Source organism: Telmatherina bonti, assembly GCF_933228915.1.
Source record: "Telmatherina bonti genome assembly, chromosome: 8".
Taxonomy (NCBI): Eukaryota; Metazoa; Chordata; class Actinopteri; order Atheriniformes; family Telmatherinidae; genus Telmatherina; species Telmatherina bonti.
Genome location: NC_136626.1, coordinates 32,029,360 through 32,049,863, shown reverse-complemented (window position 1 = coordinate 32,049,863; position 20,504 = coordinate 32,029,360). Strand labels below are relative to the sequence as shown.

Below are 20,504 nucleotides of genomic sequence, written 5' to 3'. Positions count from 1 at the left end.
AAGGTTGAACGTAAGAAACACGCAGAGGCACATGCACAACTGAGGAAATCAACAACCACCACAGATCTTCTGTCCGACAAGTTGGATATCTTGAGGCCTTTTAAAGAAAACGCAGGAAAATTAAAAGATGAACAGGACAAATTTCTCGCTCAATTAAAAGAAGACCAGAAGACAATTATGGCCTTAAAAACCCAAAAAGAGGCATTGACGGCAGAATTGCAGACAGAGAAATTGAAAAATAAGGAGCTTCAGGATTCAATTAAAAACGAGAAACGGTTCATTAACAAGCTCCAACAAGAGATGCATTACAAAGACAGGCAAATCAAAACTCTGACTCAGGAGGCTAAAGGTCTGTTAAAAACCTCAGAGGACCTGCAGGGCAGGAACAACAACCTCCTTCTTGAAAACTCAACATTTAACACGAGGATCACAAGTTTGATCACAGACAAAGATAGCCAGAACACCGTTCTGAAGCTTGAGCTTGTGAAGCAAGAACAGGACAAGCAACTTTTAATCAAGCTAGTGTCAGAGCTCAAGCAAGAGATCACCTTCCTGAAGGGGAAATTACTGAATGCTGAGAACGAACTCAAATTGTCTCAGAAAGATTGCAACGTCCTGCAGATGGACCAAGTCAAGTTTCAGGCAAAGATCCAAATGAAAAGCAAAGAACAGGAGAAACTGATATCACAGATTTCTACTCTTAAGAAGCAGATTCAGCAGGTAAAGGAAAGTCAGTCACAAACAGAGAACACCGCTAAAACAGATGTGGGATCGCTAAACAAGGAAATAAACTGGGTGAAAGACCTCCTTTCCAAGGCCCAGGCTGACAATAAACGGCTTGCCAAAGAGGCAGAACAGTGCAGAGACGAGCTTAAGAACTATGACAGAAAGTTAAATACCCAGGAAAATGCAAAGCGCATTCTTGAAGAGAAAATCAAAGAGCTTACGCTGCAAATAGACAAACAAGAGGAGCTGACAGGCAAAAAGGAGGCTAACCACGAAACAGGAGACATGGATGAAGACAAAGTCAATGTGCTGAAAATTTTACATTTTTCCAATGAAGACATCCTTAAGAGGGTCAGTCGTCTTGAGGAGCTGGAGAAGCTGTTGGACAGAAAATTAACGCAGCTGAAGGTAAAAGATGAAGAGATTAAAGAGCTGAGAAGCAAAGTGGAGGAGCTGCAATCCAAACTGGCCCAGCGACCTGAAGACCTGGTGCTGAAACTGCGGCAGAGCAAGGTGGATATTATGAGGCTGAAGGAGGATTTAAAGATAAAGGATGCGGTACTCACCTCGTGCACAAATGAGTATGAGAAAGTGCGAACCGAGAAAGAAAAGGTGGAATATGATTTGAGACAGCTAAGAATGGAAGAGAAGTCAAAGAAGTCTGAGAGCTCATCCAAAAAGACACAACTCATCACCACAGTCCGGGAGAAGAAAAGAAAGATGGATGAGCTTCCTCCCATCGAGATGAAAGGTCTCGCTCTGCGGAAAGTCAGATAGAATCACTGGATTATAACTACCGTATGTTCATCACACTCCAGCTGAGTATTTACACTTCATATGTTTGACCACTTTTATTATGAGCCTCATTTGCTGCCTTTTAGCCTTTCTGTTCCCTTCTCATTGATCAATGGAGATTATTTTAATTTCTTTAATTATAAATTAAAATAAACTCCATATTTTTACAATTATACACTTCAAATCAGTGCCGCATAATTTCCCATCTAACTGGTTAGATTTGTGTCAGACACTGGAAGGAAACAGAAAAATTTGGACAAGTTCACAAACAGACAAAAGGATTTAAACAAAAATGAAATCAAACTTTATGTGGCACTTTTCGTGCATAGCAGCCGCACAAAGTGTTTTACATGATAAAGGTTTTGCGTCTTTAAAAAACAGGGAATTACATAACCAAGTTCATCACAAAACATCAAGGCACACACACCAAATCATACTCTCTCACACACACAAACTAAACGGACAATGATCCCCACCGATGTACACACTCCTCGACCAAAATCTCAAACCAATCATGTCTAACTAATAACAGTACAAACAAACATGTCTGTGAAGACTTAGACCAGGGATCCCCAATCCTAGTCCTCGAGGACCGGTGTCCTGCAGGTTTTCTACGTGACCCAGCAGCAACACACCTGATTCAAATCAACATCAACACAAGGCCCTTAGGACAAGGACCACACAGTCAGAGCAGGCATACACCCTGATGTAAAGGACCCCAAGAGGAAAGCACTGGACTGGAAAATACAAGTAAAAGGTCATCAAATCAATCTAAAAAGAATAGCAACAACTAAAACCATCTTGTATGAAAATATACATAAAATACAAGGTATTAACTACACACTCGGTCACTGGATCAATATTAAAAGTCTCGCGCTTCATGCACAGGTAGCAGTTTGGGAGCATGAGAGCATTTTAAAGATATTAAATTTAACTAACTACTAAATTTGGTAAAAAGTTAAAAAATGATTAGCTTTAAAGTCAGTTATATGTTCAGTTAAAAAGGTTCATCTTGAACTTCTTTTTAAAAATACCAACAGTTTCTGCAGCCCTCAGAGAGGCTGTTCAAACTTTAGGAACAACCAAACGGTCACCACCAGAGGACCACTGGGTCCGAAAGGGCTCATCATTTAAATGCAGGTCTGATAAGTAAGAAGGTCCAAGACCAGACATTTACAAACAACAACAACATCCATTTTCATGGTATTAAATATAACTTCTAGCATAAAACCCAAATTCAAAAGAAGTTGGGATGCTGTGTGAAACAAAAACAGAATACATTGATTTGCAAATCCTTTTTGACATTTACACAGTTGATTACTGCAGCAGTGGAGCTCCGATCCAGGACAGCACCTGTTCCTGGTCTCTTGCTCTGACTGCGTCTGGCTGAGTTTGCGTAATGCAAGGACACAATATCAGGACGGAAAGGCAGGAGGCAGAAGAAAATGCAGGAACAAAGTTTAATCCTGAATATTTGTCATGGTACAGAAACAGAAGACTGGACGGACGAACTCCTCAGGATGATCTGACAAAGGGAACTGAGAACCAGGAGTATATGCCCTTGTCCACATGTAGCAGGTATCTCACAAAACAAAGAGGTTTTTCTCCGATTTGGCCTGTCATCCACATGAAATCACAGGTTTATGTGAAATAAAAAACGAGTCGACCAAAAGGAAGATGTGCGAATACTGCGATTGCACGTCTCCATGTGGACATATATAACGTATAAGTTTTAGGTTTTGAAACATCACCGTATGCGACAAAAATATCATGACGTCACATGCCTGACCCTTTGTCTATATCAACATAGACATCCTCAGAACTGTGTTGGCGTTATCCATTGGTTTTTACACTGCCGTCAGTACCGCTTCACATAGATGACGAAGGCGAAGGACGATATTCAGGACAGTTAATTATCCACCACCTAACCCTATCACGTTAGAGGCGTGTTTTGTGTTTTGTGCGAGAGACGTCGTGAGATGGAAGGTTATTCTGATTGGATAGGGATTAGCGGTGCTACCGCCGTCTAAACGTTTGATATGCGAATGAATGTACTTAACAATATAGTCATGCGCAGTGGTGTAGTCTCAGGTATACGCGGGTATACAGAGTATACCCACTTTTTTTTCAGTCAGCATTGAGTATTCCCACTTCTAAACTTCTAAACCCCCTTAGATGCTGCTTTTATAATTACAAACACCTCTACACACGTACCTACGTCGCCCAGTAGCTCAGCTAAGGGTACCGATGCTACACTGGTGCAGTTAGCAATCAGCTGCTTTAGCTTTAGCCTGAACATAGAGCCTGTCTCACTAGTCTGTGTGGCAGTATTGGTTTAGTCATTTCATAACTCTTCCTCCCTGAAACCCGTAAAGCAGAAATTATGTGATAATGAGCAAATATCCTGATGGATTTTAGGGGTGAACTAAACAGAGTAGTCTTACATGTCACTTTTCATTAAACAGTTTTTCAGGGCTATTTTTTTTTCCGGGGAGGTTTTAAAACATGGGTGAAAAATTTAGAGTATACCCACTTTCTGAGGGACCACTACACCACTGGTTATGCGGATATGTGTGGATGGATTTGTTTTTTAAAAACGAGGTCGTGTGGACTTCTTCTTTTTTTTTTTTTTCACTGTTTGATCGGGGGAAGATATTTATCCTGGCACGCCAGACTGTAGTGCTCTAAATATTCAATACAGAGCAACTCAGTCTGGAGTCCCTCCCCTTCACAGAGATTCGCATCGGTCTTAAACAAACCAGCTACTCTGATTGGTTTATCTGAGGAGACTCTCGCCTCTTGCCTTGCGTCACCGCGTATTCTTCAAAACATTCAAGATGGCACATAGACATAGCGGGAGTTCGTTTCTTCTACAATTTCTACAATTAGGTTAAAAAAGCAACAGCAAGTTGCCAATAACACCATGTAGCCTCAGATTTTTACAGCAAAATTACTTCTGTACCGCACGCCATGTTTATTTTCTTCTGTTGCGTTCATGACATTGTAGGCTGCCGCTTGACTGACGTCAGGTCCGCCATTTTTGGGATTGGTTTACTCCGCGCTTGTTTGTAGAAATTCATTGATGCGAGTGAGTCCCCAGGCTCTACACTGGTACAGTCTGGCTTGTCAGGCTGTAAGATTTCAGTTTTACAAAAACCCAGCTACGTGTGGACAAGGCCTTAATCCGGATACAATACACAAAGGAGCTAAAAGCTGTGTCCCAATTCAGGGTCTGCACACTTGGAAGTGTGCTTACTGTTTGTAAAATGGGACATACCTAGTATACGAGAATTATTAATATGGGGCCCTTTAAAATCTGTTTTATTTCTTCCCAAATTGTGTTTTTCCCATTTTAATTTTTGGAAAGTCCATTTTTTTCCATTTTAATTTTTGGAAATACAATTTTTTACAACTTTATTACTACTATTTTACTACCAAAACATTGTGTTTTAAGTGAAATGACAAAGGTCCACAAAAATAGAAATTCACTTTAAATTTATTGAGGTGACAGACATGACATGTCAATACAGTAACATATAATACATTATGGTGTATTATAACAAGCACTAAGTTATTCAGCTGAAGTGACAAAAAAACAAATTTCTTTCATACTAAATCATCTAGTACATTAAAATGCATCAAAAACAAGCACCAAGTAATTATGCTTTAGTTTTCATAAAACAACAGCCAAACATTTTCAAAATCTGCAAAAGCAACTTAAACAAGTTACTTAAGCTGTCGGACTAGTTAGTCCTTTTGAGCTGCTCTTTCTTCAAATGTTCCACCTATCAAAGACATCACCAGTAAAATACATGTGTGCCAATCTCCTAAGTAGGGCTGCTCGATTATGACAAAAGTTATAATCACGATTGTTTTGACTGAAATTATGATCTCAATTATTTAACACAATTATCCAGTATTTTTAAACAACGCTGCGCGTCGTGCTGTTCTCAACTTCATGTTGTGCATTATAACTGTCTAATGCACGGTTCCGAGTTGTTTAATCCGCTTTTACTGCTTATATAGGAACTATTTTACGTTGGCCTCGATGTATGTTTTATGCCAAACAACCGCTGTCAGGTTACAGCGCTTTTTTCTCATTCATCTGTTAAAAGACAGCTGATTTGAAACAGATGATTAATGCGTTGCTATGGTAACGCCTCGTAACGGAGGGATATTACAGTGTTTAACTCGCCGAACTATGTATACGAACATAATGCAACCAGTTCTCACTGACAATTGTATAAACTATGTTGTAGCAAACTCCCACAACCTACTGCAGTTATTCTACATTGACCTGCAGCCGGAGCCGACTGAGACTGGCCGCCTGGGAGTGCTTTAGGACGGGGAGAGGCTCCACAAAAAGCAAGAACTGAGTTCTTGCTCTTGAGGCTGCAAGAACAAGAAAAAAATTATTTTTCGTCAGGTCCATACATACATGCTCCTGCTTACAGTAACTGCATGTATGTATGGACCTGACGAAAAATAATTTTTTTCTTGTTCTTGCAGCCTCAAGAGCAAGAACTCAGTTCTTGCTTTTTGTGGAGTATGTAACAAGCTTTAGGGTGCATTCACATTATGATAGTCCGCTAGATTGGTCTGACTGGGGACTCGGTCATTTGTAGGGGGTTAGGGTTAGGGTTAGAGTTATCCATGTGGACCATGATTGCGTTGAAGCTGCACTTTGGTCATTCATTCATTCGTTTGTTCATTCTTTCGTTTGTTTGTTCATTCATTCATTCATTTTCCAAACCGCTTCGTCCGATTAAGGGCTGGAGGGAGGCTGGAACCTATTTGGGATGGGTATGAATTTTCAAAAATTCAAATAGTCTTTAAATCATAAAAAATAAAAGAATAGTTAATCATACCTGGACAAATAAAAGTTGCATTACTGAAGGCTTCCGCACGGAAGCAGCATTGCAATTGACGATACATGTGGTGGGCTCAATCCTAAAAAGATTAAACCTGCCGTAGAAGATTAAACAAACGGGACTTATGAGAGGGAAGACACGATGGAGAGATTACTGGAGCAGTCCTAAAGAAGTTCCATGTGGAGTTATTTTTTTAAAAAAAACAGGTGAAACAGAGGTACAATGTAAACTTTGTGAGGCAAAGCTTTCATATTACAGATCAAAGACAACCATCGACTCATTTGAGAGCAATCCGCCTGGGTGAAAGTGGCGGCCGTTGTCACAGCAACCGTCAATTGCCAGCTTTGCCACTAGAAAACGTAGATGTGATAACAGAAGTGGGGACCAAACGATGTCCCTCATCTCAAGAATGATTGCAAAAGACATGTTCCCCATCAGCTTTGTTGAAGGTGAGGGTTATTTAAACTTGATGGCTGTCTGTGGATGAGAATCGCTTTGGTGGCGGCGGCACACTTACTGTTGATATCCTGTGTGTTTATTGGGATTAACCAGTAAAACATTTCTATAGGCTAATACGCTGTGAATTTAATCACCTCAACTCGGGACATTGTGCGTTGGTGGAGGGAATACTTCGAAGACCTCCTGCACGTTTTCTGATGAGGAAGCAGAGCTGAGGGACTCAGGGGTGAACTCTCGTGTCTCTGGGGCTGAAGTCACTGAGGTGGTTTAAAAGCTCCTTGGTGGCAAGGCCCCAGTGGTGGATGAGATCCGCCCGGAGTTCCTTAAGGCTCTGCATCCTGTGGGGCTGTCCTGGCTGACACGCCTCTGCAGCATCGCGTGGACATCAGGGACAGTGCCTCTGGACTGGCAGACTGGGGTGGTGGTCCCCTTTTTAAGAAGGGGGACCAGTGGAGGGTGCATTGCAATTACAGGGGAATCACATTCCTCAGCCTCCCTGGTAAGGTCTATTAAGGGGTCCTGGAGAGGAGGGTACATCGGATAGACTAAGGAGGAGCAGTGCGGTTTTCGTCCTGGTCGCGGAACATTGGACCAGCTCCATACCCTCTTTGAGGGCATGGGAGTTTGCCCAACCAGTCTACATGTGCTTTGTGGACTTTTAGAAGGCGTTCGACCGTGTCCCCCAGGGGCTCCTGTGGCGTGCAATCCGGTAGTATGTACCCCCCACAGTACAAGCTGTCTAGGGACCAGACAGCAGCACTAGTTTCCAGTGAGGGTTGGACTCCGGCAAAGCTGCCCTTTATCACCGATTCTGTTCATAACTTTTATGAAAGGAATTTCTTGGCGCAGCCGAGGTGTTGAGGGAATCCGGTTTGGTGACCTCAGGATTGGGTCTCTCCTTTTTGCAGATGACATGGCCCTGTTGGCTTCATCTGGCCGTGATCCCCAGCTCTTACTTGAGTGATTCACAGCCAAGTGTGAAGCAGCTGAGATGAGAATCAGCACCTCCAAATCTGCTTTTTGCGAATGACATGGTCATGTTGGCTTCATCTGGCTATGATCTCTAGCTCTCGCTCGCAGCCGAGTGTGAAGTGGCTGGGATGGGAATCAGCACCTCCAAATCTGAGACCATGGTCCTCAGCTGGGATAGGGTGGATTGTCCTCTCTGGCTTGGGAGTCAGGTCCTGCCTCAAGTGGAGGAGTTTAAATATCTCGGGGTCTTGTTCACGAATGAGGGAAGGATGGAGCGTGAGATTGACAGACGGATCAGTGCGCCATCTGCAGTAATGCTGGTCTGTCGTGGTGAAGAAGGAGCTGAGCCAGAAGGCGAAGCTCTCGATATACCAGTCGATCTACGTCCCTACCCTCACCTATGGTCATGAGCTGTGAGTCGTGACCGAAAGAACGAGATCTCGTATACAGGCAGCTAAAATGAGTTTCCTCCGCAGGCTTCAGCCCCAGAGATATGAGAGCCTCTTAGAGATAGGGTGAGGAGCTCGGTCATCTGGGTGGGGCTCAGAGTAGAGCCATTGCTCCTCCACATCAAGAGGAGCCAGTTGGGGTGGCTCGGGCGTCTGGTCAGGATGCTTCCTGGACGCCTCCCTGGTGAGGTGTTCTGGGCACGTCCATCTGGAACGGGGGAGACCCAGGACACGCTGGAGGGATTATATCTCTTGGCTGGCCTGGGAACGCCTTTGGATTCCCCCCGCAGAGTTGGCAAATGTGGGTGGAGAGAGGAAAGTCTGGGCTTCCCTGCTAAGGCTGCTGCCCCCGCGACCTGACCCCGGATAAGCGGCAGAAAATGGATAGATAGAAAATTTCAGCTGAGGAGCAATGTTGGGTCAGTACAAGCACATAAATTGATGAGTGTTGACCGTTGTATCACAGGCTGTTAAACTCACATTAACTTACCAATGACAATGTTTAGGATGCTGCAATCTTATGCATTGATGGTTCACACCACAATAATGGAGTACTTTCTCCCACAGATCGGTTGTAGCACAGATGAGATGTGTTGCCAAAACACTCGGGGAGGTGAATTTGACAAAGGTTGCTAATATTTTCAGGTAGTTCTCCTCCCTGTTTGCAATGCCTCAGGAGAAAAGGACCAAGTGGCAACCTCTGGTGATGAAAAGTGAAGCCTATGTGGAAGTGCCAAAAACTGCAGTTCCTGCTCATCTGCTAGGGGCTCCAAAGAAGAGCAAATACCTATCGACTTCCATGTTAAAAAGATCAAACTCACAGTAGAAATAAACATGTTTACAACCTGGTGCAAAAAACATTTTAGGTTTAATAGGTCAGGTTTACCTTCATGACAACTGGGAGGGGAGTGAATTTTTTTTCTAACTCCTCTGTTTAGAAGTAATTTAATCTCGAAATTCAGCATAATTAGGGGAGTGTCCTTTTAATTGATCGGTACCTGATATCCCGCTGCAAGAAGTTAGAATATAGAACAAGGTTTTAGCCGCTTAACAGTGTGACTTAGCGTTAGCCTACTTACCTCTGTTAGGCAACTGATTGGCTCTGTACTGAGGGGTTCTGCATTTTTTTGGCCAATGGAGACAGTTGCAGGCGACCGCTTTTCCAAGATTTTTGAAGACAGAGGGGGGTGTTGTGCCATCTAGTTTTGTTTGCCTCCATACAGTTTTCCCCAGACAAACGTTCCTCATCCACATGATAACAGCAGTGCAGTCAAATAAAGCCAATTTCTGCGATGTTCCACATTAAAAAAAATACACTGCTCAAAGAAAATAAAGGGAAAACTTAAAGAACACAATGTAACTCCAAGTCAACCACACTTCTGTGAAATCAAACTGTCCACTTAGGAAGCAACACTGATTGACAAATAATTTCACATGCTGCTGTTGTGCAAATGGAATAGACAACAAGTGGAAATTATTGGCAATTGGCAGGACACACCCAATAAAGGAGTGGTTCTGCAGGTGGAGACCACAGACCACTTCTCAGTTCTGATGCTTTCTGGCTGATGTTTTAGTCACTTTTGAATGCTGGCGGTGCTTTCACTCTAGTGGTAGCATGTAGATAGCATATCAGTGTGAGCTGTGGCAAGAGGGTTTGCTGTGTCTGCCAATGTAGTGTCCAGAGCATGGAGGCGCCACCAGGAGACAGGTCAGTACATCAGGAGACGTAGAGGAGGCTGTGCGAGGGCAACAACCCGGCAGGACCGCTACCTCCTTTTTTGTGCAAGGAAGAACAGGAGGAGCACTGCCAGAGCCCTGCAAAATGAGCTCCAGCAGGCCACAAATGTGCATGTGTCTGCTCAAACAGTCAGCAACAGACTCCATGTGGGTGGTGTGAGGGCCCGACGTCCACAGGTTGGGTCATGCTTACAGCCCAACACCGTGCAGGACGTTTGACATTTGCCAGAGAACATCAAGATTGGCAAATTTGCCACTGGCGCCCTGTGCTCTTCACAGATGAAAGCAGGTTCACACTGAGCACATGTGACAGACGTGACAGACTCTGGAGACGCCGTGGAGAACGTTCTGCTGCCTGCAACATCCTCAGCATTGGGTCAGTAATGCTGTGGGGTGGCATTTCTTTGGAGGGTCGCACAGCCCTCCATGTGCTCACCAGAGGTAGCCTGACTGCTATTAGATACTGTTGTCATTCTTTTCTCTTAAATCTGTAAAATTTAAAAATGCAGACACATTAAACCATTGATCAGAAGATTACATAATTCGAATCTGGTTGAAATGAAACAAAAGACCAAGTCAGAGGATTCAAATTAGAATTGACTATTCTTTGTTAAGGAAAAGAAGATTGTTTTCTTGAGAGGAGGTCTTGCTGATACCCTTAGCTGCTAAGCTAATACATCAACTGTGAGGGTCCCAGGTTCAGCCTGAAGATCTCGTGTGGCCATGCTATTGCCTTTTGTTAATAGTTTTTAATATTTGAAATATTTAAAAATCTTTATTTAATTTCTTATGTAATTTCTCAGTGTTTATTTACATGGTGTCCTATTCATGTATAATAAGTGATGTAACCCTGACCCTGACACAGACTGAGTTCTGACCCTAAATCCAGCATCATTTCAAGCTTTTTGTGAGCTTCAATGAATGTCTTAGAATTCAAATAATATTAGTGATTGATTTTGGAATCTACTTACTAAAAAAAGGCTTACTATATAGTGTTAAAAGTGCTTAAAAGTTCTCTTTCAGAGAGATAGGAAAAGTAAAAACTCCTTCACTATACCAAATATATCATTAGAAAGTTCCTCATCATGCCAGTATGAACCCTACATGGCTCCTATGAACCTTGACCTCAGTGCATATTTGAACAACAGAAGGGACTAAAAACATGGGACCAACTGTGATACAGAATTCATTACCTTAGCTGTTATGTAATAACTTGTGTGTTCCTCCAACCAACTGGGGCCACTGTTAAATATGGATAAAATACAGATAAAATACATTCACACTCATTTATAAATTAGATTATTAAGAACTGAATCCACAGCTGTGTTCACTGTCCCTTCAAACACAGTGGAAAGTGTCCACAGCTGCTGTATCAGTACTGTCTGGCACCTGTTCGCCTGCAGACAGAAAGGTTCTGTAGCCAGTGCTAACGTGCTGCTGACATAATCAGCAGGCTGCACTTTGTGTGACATTTACAGCATGAAGAATCTTAATCTACACACAACCTGTTTGCAAACAAGCCATCAGACTGGAGGCTGCGCAGCATCAGAGACCAAACCACCAGTTGCTACCCTGATGCGACAAGACTGTTCATCTCCAGTCACAACTACTAATTGGCAGATTTTCTTTGAGGCACCCCTTAATAACAGCTAATTCAGCCTCCATCTTGTATCTCGTCTCTTCTCTGAGCTGCCTCCAGTTAGTCAAAGTCATTCTGATGTCCTCTCTTGCTTTGTCACTTTCTCCTTCTTTTCCTCTTCCTCTGATGTCGTCTTTTGTGTCTTTGGTATGGCGAGAGGATGTGAGAGTTTGTCGATGCTCCTGCTGCTGTGTGTGAATGAAGCTGTAAGTGTTGCTTTATTTACTGCTTAAGGCTATTCATAGTTGTGTTTATTGACACATAACAGAAATGCTAATATGAATGCTTTAATAAACAGTGTTTACAGGAGTTGAGATGTTCTTATATAGTTTAAGTCTAGTATTTAGAAGCGCTTGTTTTTCTTCTACATTAGGACTGTATACATCTCCTGAAGCACACCGTGACACTGACTTTTAATTATAATAGACTAGTTTCTGTAAGTCCATCTATAGTACCTGCTGCCGCCTGCAGCAGGTCATGGTTAACAGAGACCTCTTGTGGACATTCCCATCACCACAGAGCCAAAGAGTCATTTTCAAAGCAGTCACATTTATTTTTCTGTTTATACACATTTTGCTAAGCAGCTTGTTGTGCTAGCAGTTGGCTTTGATGAGAATTACTACAGGATTTCAACAACGCTTACTGAAAAATAAATACAGGACAAAGTGTTTGACAACTCAAAAATATACAAAGGTCTGAAATCAATGTAAACTTTAAAATCATGATTTTTTTTTTTTTTTTTTTTTTTTTACATTAGAAACAATTCAACCTTTGTGACAATCCAGAAAAGCTTTTGTATTTACAAGTTTGTACAAAAGTTGATAACTACAGTACTGAATGTAGAGGTTGACCTGACGTCCCAATCAAATGCATAAAGTACCATCAGTACAAGTTTTTCTAAAAGGTTTCAGTCAAGTAGAGGAAAGGAGAAAAACAGCCGCTAGCATGTAGTGAACATGTTCTAGCCTTTGGCAGAAGCATCTAAACTGATGTTGACTTTTTATACAAGGAAAGTTAATCATCTCTGTGGAAGCATCTATAAATATCTGCAGGTACAGCAAGAGACAAATGAAACTTCACAAACATCACTTTCTCAGTGCACAAAGGAAAAATAAAAGTTGGAATGAAGGTTCAAAGGCTTAACTCTCTGTGTACCCTGTTATATGTATGTCACTGCAGTTGTACAGAGTCTCATTAAGGCCAAAAATAGACTCTTCCACCAACAGATGGTATGGCTGCATGGATTCTGTCAGTTTCACGTCATGTGCTGGTAAAATTCCTGCGAACGCTTGGGAAGGGGAAAAAAAAAACAGATTTGGACCTCATGTGTAAATCAGGGCTGTAAAAGATTTATTTCCTGTTTGTCTCAAATTACATCTATTCTCTCGCATAAAGAAAATATCATCTGAATAAAATAAGTCAGTAAAAATTCCAGCAATTTTGTAGAAATTTCAGCTTTTTTAGGCTTTTAAAACCAAATCTGGAGGTGAATGGAGGTCTTCTACATCAAGTATAAAAATAAATATATTTCGATTGTTTCTTGACATTTTGAGATTTGGCACAAAAAAGCAGCAAGTGCTGAAATCCTTAATGTGTTTTCATCAGACATGATAAACTGGCTCATATTCATCATCCTCTATCAAAACTGAAAGAAAACCACAGCTGCTTTGTCACTCATCGTCTCCTGTCGAGTAAAATAAGGCATAATGATCCTCCTGAACACTTTCCACTCGTCTCTTTCAACAATTCATAAGCACACCAAATCAGCAAACCAGAAACGACCATTGTTCTTTAAACACATGACCTTCCTTATTCTCTTCCTGCGATTTCACCACCTCCAGCTTTTTGTGATCACTTCTTCTTCTCCCACATTAACACCTGCTGTCTTCACATCACCACAGATTGTCGTATTAAGAGCTTTTCTCACCGCCGATAACTCGTCCTATTATTGCCTGACAGATTTAGATTAAGCTTCAGAAAAGGACTAATTATAATAGGCCGTTTCCCAGCGATGGATGGCATGTGCAGTTACGCTGCCTGTCACCTGACAGCAGCTGGGACAGGCACTGGGAACCAGCAGGTATGGAAAGACTGAAGGTTCACATTTTGCAGTTAATGGCGATGTCCAGATGAGCAGGATCAGAATAATTTGGTTCAACTGGCTTGATGAAATGTTGATGTTTTGTGTATTATTGCATAGGTATTCACAGAATACAAATACTTAATAATCTGTTTTCAATAGTTTCATCATAAATCCGACAGCAGAACGGTTGCAGTGAAACATGAATCTTCTGAAGGAAACTGACAAAGGCAACCAGCTCGTTCAGGTATAAATGGCTTTTCAGAAATGTGTTTACAACCAACATAGTATTTTATTTTAAATTAAAACCTCTTTTCCACCAACAGGTCCGGGTCAGTACGCATTTTTGTGCATTTCAACTGGGAAGATAACAGAATACCCAATTCAAGCCTTTTTAGGTTTTTTGGGACCAAATCTTATCGATCCGATTTGTCGAAAGAATCGTGACTTTCTGTCCAACTTAATAAATTTGTGAATAAATCTGTCCAGCTGACCTTTAAGAAAAACTGATTGGTGACAAGTCGTGTTGGAGTCAACTAAACTTAACTCTTTCTTAGTAAAGCATTTGGGTGGAAAATATTTCCATAAATTTGATATTTTTCACTTAAGATTTTGTTTCAGTGTAAACAATATTTTGTGTTTGTCTTTAAAGCCACATGTCAACAATAAAGAAGAGCAACAGCTGGATATCTGCCATTCCCCTCCTTGTTTCTGTGTTGTGTGCTTTCTCCTTTTAATTTAGCGTTGTGCAACGCCACGGTACGACGCCAGAATACCACGCCAGAAAACAACGCCAGGCAATGCCACGCTGAGGTCGAGGTCTACCGACACAAACCGTCCGGTCCTGATCTGGAACTCCTGGTGGAAATGAGGTTTAATATTCTGATTCAGGATATTTTGTAATTTTCTCAGAAAGATCTTGTTCTGACGCCAACTTTTTTTTAATGTAAAGATGCATTTTTTTCTTTTTGTTTTTTAGAAATACAGTTTTTATAAAATGCAGGTAATTTTTCCACATAAAAAAACAAAACAAACAGTTTTACAACTCATTTGTATTTTACTACATTGCTGCTTGATTTCTTTAAAATCAAAATGACGTCATTCCTTCTGCCTTGAGCACATTTCCAATTCATAAGTCCGATTTACTTCTGGACCGCTGTTATTTGTGTAAACATGTCAGGTTATTCCAGCTCGACTACGTGGATCCCTGTGAGGATCGGTCATCGTGAGGGCTCCCGTCTGAGTTCTCCGTCTCGCCCTCTGAGATGGCCTGCATGGGCGCTGAAAACAGCCTGCTGCGCATGCCGTAGCGGCTGCTGTTGGCGGGCGGGGGGATCCTGGAGCGCCCCTGCCTGGAGGCAGCGGATGTGAGGAAGGATTTTGGAGAGAAGCCCTCAGCGTTGGCTTTGGGGTAGGCGAGCTGGTCTGGTCCCGGCTGTGGCTGCTCCTCGGCTTGTTTGGGCGATTCCGTGAGAAAATCTCCCAGCGACTTAGGAGTGATTGGGCTCTTGAGGATCTCCGTAGCCGACATGCGATAACTTGAGTCTGAGCGGCTTCCCTTTTTAAGTAGCAGCTGTTTGAACTCCTCGTTGGATGTGCTGGACTTCTTTGCATTCCTGTAGATTGGACCAGGGACCCGGTGCAGGCCCGGCGAGGCCGCAGAGGGTGAAGCCTGAGAAACCGGGGAGCTCACGGCGCTGCCGGGTGGCGTGTTTCCCGACGCGGCGCCGAGGCGGTTCCTTCCACCCAGCTCAGTGGAGTCCTTCCTACCCAACACTTTCCTTTTGGACCTGAAGATGACGACATTTAGTTCAGACTCTGTAAATCCGCTGAAACCTGAAAGACTGCGATCAAACACTCACCGGTGAATGACAGCGAACAGATCCTCCGTAGTCCGGGACTTAGTGGGAGACAGAAACACGTTATCGTCTTCTGGTCGCGACTCATCATGTGGAGGAGACACGGAGTCGTCACTGGGTGTGGAGTCTGATTAAAAACAAACATTTCACACATTTTTTTCTACATTCTTAAAAAGTTCAGTATTATTAACATCCTGAAGGAGAAGACTGAAGAGCAGTCGGAAAGAAAAGAGTCTTTATGAAAAAAGCTTCTCCAGTTAGAAAGAAGTCGGACAGTGTTAAAGACGGAGCATCTTCAGCAGCTTGGCTGCTGCTTCTCCGTTTTCTGTCTAAAAACACTTATTTATACAGATAATATTTATCTGTCATCATTACAAACCGTGTGTTGGGGCAGTGGTGTGTGTGTGTGTGTGTGTGTGTGAAGTGAGACGCAGACAGTCTACCTTTGCTGAAATAATCCTCCGTCTCTGCTGTGGACTCCTCCTTGCTGTCCTGCGAGGCACTTTCGGCTGAAACACCTGATGAATCGTTTTCTGCTTCGTTGCCGGCCGAGCTGCCCGGCGACGCCTCCAGCTGACCGTCGCTAGCAGGCACTTCGTCACTGCGTCTCCTGGGTGAACTGTGCAGAACCGGTGGAGAGGGGCACGCTTCCTCTTCAACCAGATCCGTCTGTTGGTGCGGCGTAGGCTCGAAATGTGAGCTGGAGTCTCCCAACAGCTCTTCTTCGCCCCTCTCAGGGATTTCTGAGACTTTCTGGTCCAGACTTGGTTCTGATCGCAGCCCGACTCTCTCCAACGGAGTCTCTTCATCCTGCTTGCTGCTCATTTCACTCGCTTGCTCTGCATGCGAAGTCACCGCTGATTCACACAGCTCCTTTGTGGACCCATGAGGATGATGATGTGAGTTGTGTAGTGAGGGGCTCTTACTGGTGGAATACTGGAGTTTGGAAACTGCTTTGTCCTCATGTCCTTCACGTTCTTTACTAATGGATCGAAGCTGGACAGACAGGAGAGCTGAAGGCGTGATGGACAGAGCGTGGGCGTTGAACACCTCTGAGCATTGGGGGGCTACAGGATTAGCCATCAGTGCAGGTTTTTGCTTGTTCTGGTGAAGGTTGTGTGTCTGGGTTCTGAAGGCTGATGCCTTGTTGCTCACACTGTGAAGGGCACTTAAGTTGAGATGGGAAGGAGGAATAATGGGCAGCTCCAGGTCTCTTTTCGAGGTTGCTCCGTCCCTGCTGGATCGTGATTGCAGAGACAGCGACGACAGAGAGGACTTCCGTTCTGGGACTTTTGGCTTCCTCCTGCCACTTCCTGGTGACAACGGCCCAGGGAAGAAGGTGGAGGGAAAGGAGGAGGTGGGGGTTTCTGACTGGCTGGAGTAGCCGCTGGATGGGCTGGCCAGGCCCGCTAGCTTCTCCGGGGACGTTAGCTTAAATTCCCCTTCCACGGATGGAAGCGAGGGGGTGGTGGCTCTGGAGCCAGACTGCGACGCCTGGGATTCGGAGCTTTCCTGTGACTTGATGCATTCGATCACAGTTGTACCCGTCGCTGTGCTGGAGTTGGATAAGGATCTGTAAGGATCGCTGGATTTCAAATCGTTCAGAAGCCACAGGTCTGCATAGTCTGACTGCACAACACCCCCATCCTTAAACGAATGTGCATCCATGGAGCTGAGCACGCCTAAGTCAGGCAGATCAGCCGAGCCCTTGACCCCCCAGACCGCGAGGGGCTCTCGAACTAAAGAGTTTTCTACGGGAACCTGCGAGCCAGCCAAAGCCAGCTTCAGCCTCCTCTCCTTGGAAGAAAGCGGAAACTGCTGCCCGCTTGTGATCTTTGGTTCTCTCTTGTCAGGAATGTTTCCCTCACTGCATATTTTTCTTAAGGAAGAGCTCCTCTTTGGCGGAGACGGCTTCGCCTTTGGTTTTCGTAACGAAAGGCAGCGTCTCCCCAGCGTCAGGTGAGCGCCCAGGTCCGACAGAGCGCAGTCGGAAGCAGACGATGCATAGTTATACGTGAAGCTTTTGCTGCCTTTCAGACCGCAGTCAAAGTGCATGGAGGTGTAGTAACCTTCAGTGTCCACGGAGTAGTGCGAAACCGTGTCGGCTTTTTCTGACGGGGGTTTGTCGGAGAAGCTGCTCTCGCAGGTGGCCATACTGGTGAAACTGGGGCAGCCCAGGCTGCTCTCAGCCTCTCTGCTCGGCTCGGGGCTGAAGCCCTGAGAGTGGGAGGAGGGATCTGCATGGGGGTAGCCCCATTCCCCCTCCATGGGTGTGCAGGCTCCGATTTCCTCTAATATATCCATAGCTGTTGAGGAGAAGGAGCCTGCGCGCTGGGTCCTGAGGCCGTGGTAGTGGTCCAACATGAAGCCGGTCTGGTCGTCCCCAGCATGAGGACCAGCGTTTAGGGAGAGCTCAGAGTCACAGTGAGAGGAGCCGGTCAGGGGGGGCGAGGCTGCAGGGGGGATTGTTTCTGACGTCTGGGAGGGGCAGGTCGAGCTGCTCCCGCTCCAGTTCCCACTAGAGGACTGGTGGTCCTCCTTGTGGTCCATTTGACCACCCAGCACCCCTGCAGCTGAGACGGAGTGGACAGGACTGCTGAAGGTGTCAGAACTGGACGAGATCTCGCAGCTGCCCAGGTCGGCTTTCCTGGGGAGCTGGGATCTGGTCCGCTCCATCCAGCTGCACTCCGGGCTCTCCGACATGGCCTGGTGGTCCGCGCTCTCCTTCTCATCCTTCAGGATCATCTCCCTGCGTCCGGGCAGGAAGCCCTCGGCATTAAACGGGGAAAGCTCCTCCTCTTCCTCGTCGGTGTCATGCTGCCCGTTGTCCATCATTATGCCGTCTCTAGGCAGACTGCGCGAGCGCAGGTGAGCTCCCACGGATGCAGGGAACATGGCGTCAGCGCTGTCGGCCAGGGAGGAGATGTTGCCTGCAGAGTAGGACAGCAAGATGGACACCCCCTGGCTTTTCTGGACCCTGATCCTCCTCCGAGACGGTGCTCCTGAGATCAGAAACTCCTCAGTCTGACAGCCGGAGTCTCTGGTGTTCAGATGGCCGGTCAGCTCCTCGCTGGAAGGAGTGATATCAGGACCGCTGTGAACGATCACCGTTCGCTCTCTGGAACCGGGGGAATCATCAGAGTCTGGGAGAAGAAAGAAACACGAGCACCATGAGTTGCAGCAGTTTGTTGCATTTAACCCCCTGAATTCAGCTTCAAACCTTTTCTAAAAAATCTTTCTTTTTATGTAATTAATTTTATTTCAGGGGTCACGTTTAACACAATTTGATCTTAGGTGGTCTGGACCAATAAAATAATTACACCATGTATTAGTCTATAAAAAACTAAGATGATAACATTTTATAAACATCTTTATTTAAATGGTTTTATTACTTTTACTTTTCTTGATTGCTTTTATTGTTTCATCTTTTTTCCCTTTGACTACTATTATGCAGATTTAACTCTACATGTTTTTAACGTTTTACTTCTTTGTTGCAGCTAAAGTTGTGTTAAAGTGTTTTATAAATAAAGTTGAATTGCGTAAACTATTGTTTTAGAGAAAGTTATGAAAAATCTGACATTTCTCAGGAAAAACAGGCGCAGTTTCAACCAGATTGAGCCCAACTTATCATATACAGAATTTAGATATTTTATTCAATGACATTTTATTAAATCGGATTTATTTATTTCATGAAAAATTGTTATTAATTTATTTTTTTGCATATTAAAATTTTACATATGACAGGTTTACATGTGCAGAGCAACTTACAAATCACAAAACCATAAAACAATTAATCCGAAGTATCAGATTTTTACTTTATGATTATTGTAATTTTTCGAGAGCCAGAAGTTATTTAAAACAAACATACGTGTACATTTGTACGTGTGTAGTAATACTAATCACCTGAACAAACTCGTTTTATGATCATAAGGACAGATTTAATGAGAAAGATATTAAAATAAAACAAATGATCTTTCTACCTTGTAAATGCTTAATATTTAAACATAAAAAATGAAACTGTTGCTTTAATTAAAGTAAATTGGTTTGTACTTTTGATTGGACCCAGACTGGGTTGAATATTTAACACCCCTAATCAAATTATTTAAGTTTATGCTTTTATTTTTATTTACTATTTCTTATTTGTTTATATTTATTAGATTATTTTATCCGTTTGTTTTATTGTCTTTTTCTTTTGGTTTTTCCTCCTTGTTTTTAACTACATTTATAACTGGAAATTATATTTGGGATAAAGGGGTTAAGTGTATATTTCCAAATTGGCGATGACCAAACAATATGTGTCACAAAAAAGTAAAAATACTTCCTTCTTGTGTATATTTGTGTAAATTTACAGATCTTGTCATTTTTACGAGTAGATGCAAAATATAAACAGACAACACATAACAGCACGTCATTGTTTTTTGTAACGTACCTAAATCTTGCTGCACCTGTCTGGGAACGCCGGCGACTGTCCTCCGTCTCCTCAGCTTCCGTCTCCGCTGAAGCACAGACTGCGAGTGAACGAGCGAACAGCGCACACTAGCATCTCTGTCAAAGCCAACCCCTGCAACGGAGACAGGACATGTGAGGAATCTTTGTTTGGTGGCGACTGCAGAGATTCCTTCTTTAACTCTCACATAAGAAGAAAATAAATAAATAAATGTGAATTCTCAGCTGAACTAAATGAGATGCTCTATAAAAATAGCAGTAAAGAGAGACAGTTAAAGATCTGAGAGACTTCAACGCCACAGTTAGACAAGGTTTCTGCTTGGACTTAAAATGTTGAGTTATTTACAGCCTAATGCAATGACTATGCTAAATTGTTTTATGATAAGCATAAGAAAGGGAAAATATCTGAAATAACAGATTAGATTGCTGGCTGCTTGTTTTTGGTAGCTGCATGTCAGAGTCACATCATGA

General features: G+C 43.4%; 1 protein-coding gene across 1 annotated transcript in view; it reads right to left on the bottom strand.

The window, feature by feature from the left end:
• Positions 1–12,275: 12,275 nt before the first annotated feature.
• nhsa (Nance-Horan syndrome a (congenital cataracts and dental anomalies)) overlaps positions 12,276–20,504 on the bottom strand; it is a gene marked incomplete at its 5' end in the record, with an annotated part of 80,712 nt that continues 72,483 nt past the window's right edge. Inside the window, 4 exons of the mRNA XM_079245439.1 lie at positions 12,276–15,518; positions 15,591–15,714; positions 16,031–18,730; positions 20,017–20,148. Of these exons, the coding sequence (XP_079101565.1) occupies positions 14,924–15,518; positions 15,591–15,714; positions 16,031–18,730; positions 20,017–20,148 (3,551 nt within the window). The 3' untranslated portion in view covers positions 12,276–14,923. The remainder of the gene's footprint in view (positions 15,519–15,590; positions 15,715–16,030; positions 18,731–20,016; positions 20,149–20,504) is intronic.